Source organism: Ammospiza nelsoni, chromosome 15, assembly GCF_027579445.1.
Source record: "Ammospiza nelsoni isolate bAmmNel1 chromosome 15, bAmmNel1.pri, whole genome shotgun sequence".
Classification (NCBI taxonomy): Eukaryota; Metazoa; Chordata; class Aves; order Passeriformes; family Passerellidae; genus Ammospiza; species Ammospiza nelsoni.
The window spans coordinates 16302905-16310128 of NC_080647.1; the positions used below are offsets into that span (position 1 = coordinate 16302905).

A 7224-nucleotide genomic window follows, 5' to 3' on the forward strand; every position below is an offset into this window, starting at 1 on the left:
TGGAAACCCTCCCCACCCCTCCCAATTGCTATAAATTTTAAATTAAGGGGCTCTCAGGCAAAAATATGGGAGCAGGAAATAACAGTTCTTTAATAGGGAAGAAAAAATAAAAGGATAAAATAAACAATGCAGTACACTAGAACAACACTGACAGAGTCAGAACCCAGCCTGACACCCTGTGGGTCAGGGTGTTGGCAGCAGTCCCATTGGAATTGTAGAGAAGGATGTATTCTTCCTCCAAAGATCCAGCGGAAGAGGCAGCTGCTGTTCCTCTGGGGAATTCAGTGGAGAAGTCATGCTGGTGTCTCAAAAACCTCTGGATTATATCCAGGCAGGAATGCTTGGCTCCTCCCTCTGGGCTCACATCTCCCAATGGGATGCTGTAGCTCTTATCAGCCATGCAGTGACATTCAATAGCTGTTATCAGCAGATGTCCCCTCCCAAGGGAGGAGTGAATGTGGTCACTCAAAGAGAGAGATAAGGCAAATTGCTGACTTGACAAAGGTAATCTGCCATACAGATGGTAATAGAAAACATCTGGCATTGCAATCTGGAACAGCTGCAGAGCAGTCTTTGTGCTCATCACAAGAGCTGAACCCCAGTTTCCCTTCTCTGGTGGTTACTGGGAAATTTTCTGCCTTGATCATCCTCATCCAGTCGCATCAGAGCCCTCCTCTTACATGGGGCAGGTGTAGCCAAAAGTCCCTCTGTGGGTTTTGGTCCTCCTGCGTCAGCAGAATCACACTTCCCCCACTAAAAGTTTGCTGCAAGCTCCTTCTACCCCAGCAGCAGAGGTACTCAAGGTACCCTCAATGCAGCATTTCAGAGCTCACAAATGACCCCGTCAGGGATATAGTCACCAAACTCTGGGGAAGAAAAGGAACTCTGCAACACCATCTTTTAAGTATTTTTTATTTTATCTATAAGTCAGTTATTACTTTATTCTGGCCAGGATGTTCAATGGAAATCAGTCAAACCACATGTGACTCTTTACTAGAATTTTTACATATTTATATGTTTTTAAAAAAATCCCCAAAGAAATTCTCATTCTTTGGTTCTGCATTACACAATTCTTAATATTTGATCTCCTATTGGCTATTGATTCCTTCAATGCTATTTTTGGTCTTCATTCTTGGGCTCCTTTATCAATCTTTTCCCAGACTGGGAACCTGCCAGGGGTTTAATATCTGTTAATGTCTCTCTATCACCTGTGTATCTTCTGGCTACTTCCACCCTGTTGATATTAAGCTCTCAGAATCTGGGAATCTTCTTTTTGTTGATTGAGGCCTCACCCAGTGAGACTCAAACCCTCAATGAACAGAATCTTTTGAAGAGAAACCTCAATTTCCAGCCCCCTTTGGCAAAGGCAAACAAACCCAGGACTAAAGTTAATTTTTTTATAAGTTATATAATTTCCAACAGTATTGCTCCCCAGAAATCTGTTCAGAATCACCCCTAATGGTACACAGGACACCCAGTATTGTATTTGCTGGGAAATGTCCCAGTGAAGGCCGGAATGATGAATCTAACTCCATGTTCTCAAAAGGCTAATTTATTACTTTATAATACTATATTATATTAAAGAATACTATACTAAAGAATACAGAAACTATACTTACTTAATGCTAAAAAGATAATAATGAAAACTCGTGACTCTTTCCAGAGTCCTGACACAGCTTGGCCCTGCTTGGCCAAAGAGTCAAAAAAACTCACACCAGAATCCAATTGTTAGGAAAATTAATCTACAAATACCAGAGGTTTATGTCCGAAAAGGAGACAGAGGAGTCCTATTTGGCTGTATTCAAATAAAGGAAGAGGCCATGGGACATTCCCCTGGGATCTCTCAAATTTTTGGAGGATGCAGCCTCCTTTTTATCCCAATTTCCTGGGCACATTTCCCTTCTCTCTTTCCCCATTAGCTGAGGTACTTGAGAGGTACAAACTTCCTAGAACACCTGATACCAAAGATTTCCCTCTAATATATAACCTTCCCTTTTAATTTTTAATTATTACATAATTTAGGGGGTTTTCATTCCCCATTGTTTCTTTCATCTTTCAATGTCTAATTTCATTTATCAGCAAACCTAAAGTTTATTTGTAAAGGCAAATATCTTTTTCCATTCATCAATCAGTGGAATCCTTCCCCTTGTTTCTTTTATCTGGTTTTATCTACCAGCAGACCTATAGCTTGTTTGTAAACACAAATCTGCTATTCCTCTCACCTATGGGTAAACAATCTCCAAACTCATTCCAAAGGAGCAAAACACAGGAGAAGCAAATGAGATAAGAATTGTTTTCCTTTTCTCTGAGGCTTCTCAGCCTCCCAGGAGAAAAATCCTGGGCAAAGGGATTTTTCCAGGGAATGTGAATGCCACAACCCCTCTGTGTCTGTGTTCCCCATCCCAGGTTGACCCTTACGGTAACATCCTCCTCAGCACGCTGGAGATGAACAACGAGCTGCTGGCCACGGACATGATGAGCAGCGTGGGCGACTCTCGAAACTCTGTCATGTCCTTCGAAGGCTCAGGAATCCAGTTCCGCAAGCCGCTGGCCTCTCGGGATGGCTTTGGCCACCACCCCACCCTGGACCGCCACGTCCCGCTGAGCCACCACGCCGCCGCCCGCAACCGCGCCAACTGCCGCCTGCGCCGGCGGTCGTCCAAGCTGAAGCTCAAAATCCCAGACCTGACAGACGTCAGCACCATTGACAAGTGGTCAAGGATCATTTTTCCAATCACTTTTGGATTCTTCAACCTTGTTTACTGGTTGTACTATGTAAATTGATGCCTGCGGCCTCCGAGAGAGATAATAGGGACAGACACTCAGACAATGACAACACAGGAGTGTTGTGGTCTTTTGGGTTTGGGTTTTACTCTTTACTATCATTGTCATTTATTCCTATGGTTCATTAGATTTATTCTAAGCTTACTCTTCTCTTTTCAGCACATGTAGAACCACGGAGTGTGGGGTGGGGTAAAGGGAGAGAAAGGTATGGGAGGGGGTTTGGTTTCAGGGAGGGATGTGTTTGTCTTGATTTTGGTTTCCTGCTGAAGGACTTACACCACTGTACAAAAAAAAAAAATCCAAACCAACAAAAACAACAAAAACCAAAAAAAAAGGAAAGAAAGAAAAAAAGAAAAAAAGACAGAAAAAAAAGAAAAAACACACAAAAAAACCCCAAAACCAAGAAAATAAAAAAAAAAAAGAGGGGGGAGATTTAAAGAAATTGAGTCCAAAACTGGTGGGGGCGATAGGTTATCTTTGGCTGTGCTCACTAATGCTCTATCCTCACTTCCATTTCACTACTGAATTTCATATTTCACTTTTCAGTCCTATTTTATATTTTTTAATCTTTCTTCTATCACTGCTCTTAACCCCTTCATGTTAATTCTTTCATGGATTCATGAGATGATGGGGTTTCATTCTCACGCTATGAGATTTTTCTTTTCTTTTTCTCTCTCTCCCTCTCTCTTGCTTACAAGCCTAAAAGAGTCTTTTAAACCAACAAATAAAAAGAATATTTATTTTGGAAGAGCTGGGAAGGGAGGGGAAGACGAGGCAATTATTTGGGAGGGAAGGGGCAACGTGGGGTTTATGGGAGGGGGGGAGGAGGGAACTTATCAAAACCAAGGCACATTTGCAAGATGCCTTTTTCCACCTTCAGGAGTTTGCAAGCTGTTTTTCCTGTGTGAATGTGCGTGTGTGGAGCATCTGTGTGTGTGTGTGTGTGGGCACGTGTGTCCATGGATGTGTGTGTGCAAGCATGTTTTCTGGGGAGGGGGGCTGGGGAGGGGGGTTTTGTAATATCTTTTGTAGAAAGAGAACACAGATGACATTTAACTGGCAGTGTGTTTTGGGGAGGGAGGGAGGGAATAGCAGGGGTTTTTTTTGCTCATTGCAGCTTCACCAGGTTGGAGGTCGGGGTCCCAGCTCCAGAGGCAGAGCTGGGGAGGCAGAGTGTGCAAATTGGCACTTGCTGAGGGAAGAGAGGGATTTGGGATCAGGAATAGGGCAGTGCTGCTGGTCACTGCTGGCATCTGATCTCGAGGAGAGTAAGCCGATTCAGTCCTCAGAGGAGGGGTTGTTCCTAGTTATCCCCACCCTGAATCTTCCTTACTGAGCCTGGAGAGAAAAGCAGTTGCAGGACTCTAAAAATTCAACCCTTTCCCCCTCTGTCTGTTCCTTATGCCAGACAGTGGATCCACTCTCCAGCCCGTTGAGTGACCATAGCCTGCATCAAGGCACAGGAAAGGCTGGATATCATTTAACTTTGTAATGTTTCAGGATGGAAAAAATAGGGAAATGATAATGATCCCCTTTCCTAAGAAGTTCAGCAGTGAATGGTGGGCTGGCAGCCTCTGATCTGTGCTGCTTCTACCAGGCCTCCCTTTATGTCTGTTAAGATGTACAGAGTGTAGAAAAAAGCACCCTGTGCCCTTCCTTGCAGATGATGAAGCTGAGGATGAGGTGGGGTTCCATGGAGCATCATCCTGCTGGAGGATGATGGTCTCCAAAGGCTGTGCAGGGGGAAAGGTTGCAGTGAAAATGCTGAGCTTGGTGCTTGTGGAAGCCCCTGAGTCTCCAGGAGCTTCCATCCACAGGCATTCCTGAGGAAGGTACAGGAAGGGAACTTGGCCTTGCACAGCAAGGTCTGACTTTCCCAAAGGAGCCAGTGAAAACCACTGAATTATTGGCCACTTTGGCAATCACTGATGATTGATAATCTCCCTGACAATATTAATAAAAGCCATGAAAATGTTAAATTCACAAGTGCAAAACTTTAACCCTAGGGTCATTCTGCCATTACTAGAGTAATGATGAGAACCTTGTTCTTACCTGACAGAGTTTTTTCGTGTCAGACCCACGGACATCTACATTGCCCTTTAGTCAATCATCTTTTTATTTTCCTGCTAGCATTCTCCTCCCTTTTCCTTGATTCCCATTGCTTGGGAGAGCAGAGTGATCCCGTGCAGACGACCCTGATGCACATCTTTCATTCACTAATTTATGTCTGTACAATACTATGAAAATGTGAATATCTCCAGGCCTGACCCAGTAACTCTGAAGTCAGGGAAAGTTTTGCCTGGATTTGGCTGAAGCAGGATCAGGCCTCATCAGAGTAATTATTGTTATTTTTATATCAGTAATGTGTCTTATGCAGAATCTGAAGCATAAGAGTAGAGCATCCCCCCTTCCCCATGTGTCTGTCCCTCTCTCATGTTCATGCATGCACATGTTTGGGCCAGGCCTGCCTGGACTCACCAAGGTTTTAGCACAATTGTTAAATCAGACTGATATTCTCCCCTGCCCTGCAGAACAGTCTCCTGCTGGTTTCCCCATCCATGAGCAGTGCTGCTGGGGATGAGTTTTCCCCAAATTGCTGCAGTTCATGGTCTCTATGGGTCTGTACAGGAATAGGAGTCTGTAGGACCAGGTAGTTCTGTCTACCTGATATGCAGGAATTAAAGATTGGCCAATGGAGAAAATTACACTTCCTAGTGTGATTCTGTTCAGAAATATCTTTTAAATGCTTTAATGGAAGTCATAAAGTTGTGCTTTATGACAGCAGCAGTAGAATGTCAGTGGATCTCAGCATGGCATGGCTGCAGCTCCCACATGGAGACTGCTTATCAGCAGGTCCAGTTCGCAAGGGGAGCCTAACCAGGTGATTAATGATTCAATAAAATATTTAAAATTTTACCCTTTATATCTGTGATTGCAATGTAAAGGGTGGTCAGAAGGATAAAAGTGAGGAGACAAAGAGGCAGTTATAAAAAGCCTATTAAGATTGGAGGGAAAACAAATGGCTGTGGGGTAAGAAATTTTGAAGCTGAGGAAGATGACTCAGGAGCTGGAGGAATCTGACAGTTGTAGTAAAAGCCTGACAAATGTGTGGTATGAGTTAGGCACCCGAGAGCTGTCTGAGCTGGCCCCAAAGGCTGGCAGGGCCAGCAGCACACAGATCATGCAAACCCCAGAGATGCTCTGTGCTTCTCAGAGCTGAGCCCCACATGGGCTGGGGTCCTGAGGGACCAGTGCCCTGCAGGTACAGCCTCCAGAAACTGGAGATCAGGCACAGGGAGGCTGTGTTTAATATTTGAGGCTTCAATCCAGGATTGAGCCCAGTGACAATCCAAAAGCTTTCCAGGGAAATAAAGCTCTGCTTAGCAGATTTCTTCTCCTGCTGGGACTGGGAGCCAGATTCCTGTGTTGTGGCCTCAGTTCTCTGTTGGCTGGGCTCTCTTTCTTATCTGGAGTCATCCTAGTTTCTCTCTTTGAATGTTTCTAACTTGGTATTACCAGGTCAGTGTTACTCACAGAGTCAGTACATCCAGACTCCTGGACTTTTGGGTCCAACACAATGATCTTTGCCAAAGAGTGTGTGGTCAGGACTGGTGACAGTTCAAGAGCTGCCTTACACTTGCTGGTGATGGGGCAGAGTGCTGGAGAACAACAGACAGTCCTGGGAGTGGGATGAGGAATAGGAAATGGGAGGGAAGGATGCTGAAGGCCTTTAGGAATGCTCTGCTCACAAAGCGAGGTGGCACCTCTGTGTCCCCCCTCCACAGCTGCCTGCTGCACCCCTAAGGAAGGCAACAAACCCCTGTCTTGTTTTAAGGTCCAGCAACCCAGAAATGACACAGAGAAGGAAAAACAAGGCATTTTACCGATGCTCAAGGCTCAGAGGTTTCAAGCCATCGCAAGCATGAGTGTGACCGGAAAGGTGGAGGGGATTTCCATGCTGCACCTGGTGTGCCCACTGCCCTCCTCTTCTTCACTGAGGGGAAAGGGGGAAAAGGGTTTGTGAGTCCTTTTCCGGAGTGGAGCTGTTTCTGGCTTTTGCTGCAGGGGTGCAGGAGGCAATGCTCAGGGCCTGGTTTGTTGGCAGGGCTGCTGCTTGCTGGGTTGTGGTTTTTAGCATTTGAACATGAGGGGTGTTCTGGGCTGCCTGAGGGGGTCGGGCTGGGGGAGAATGTTTTGCACCTTTTCCATGTGTAACAGCCTAAGGACGGCATGTGGAAGAGGAGAAGGAAGAGCAGAAATAGAAATGAAATCTCTCTCAGGACATACATGGCCAACACAACTCTATTGCTTCATTTTCTGATACTGTATAGTGCTGTCACTCAGGGACCTTTAGTGACTGGGACCTTGGGACTGTAATTCTGCCTGTCCCCTTCCTATCCCCCCTTTGCCTTGAGTGTTGAGAGATGAAAAGACAATGAG

At 45.2% G+C, this 7224-nt stretch overlaps 1 protein-coding gene across 1 annotated transcript in view; it reads left to right on the forward strand.

Annotated features, from left to right (window-relative positions):
- Positions 1 to 2956, forward strand: part of LOC132079960 (gamma-aminobutyric acid receptor subunit beta-4) — a 78208-nt gene extending 75252 nt beyond the window's left edge. The window contains exon 9 of the mRNA XM_059482879.1: positions 2407 to 2956. Within this exon, the coding sequence (XP_059338862.1) occupies positions 2407 to 2784 (378 nt within the window). The 3' untranslated portion in view covers positions 2785 to 2956. The remainder of the gene's footprint in view (positions 1 to 2406) is intronic.
- Positions 2957 to 7224: the final 4268 nt, after the last annotated feature.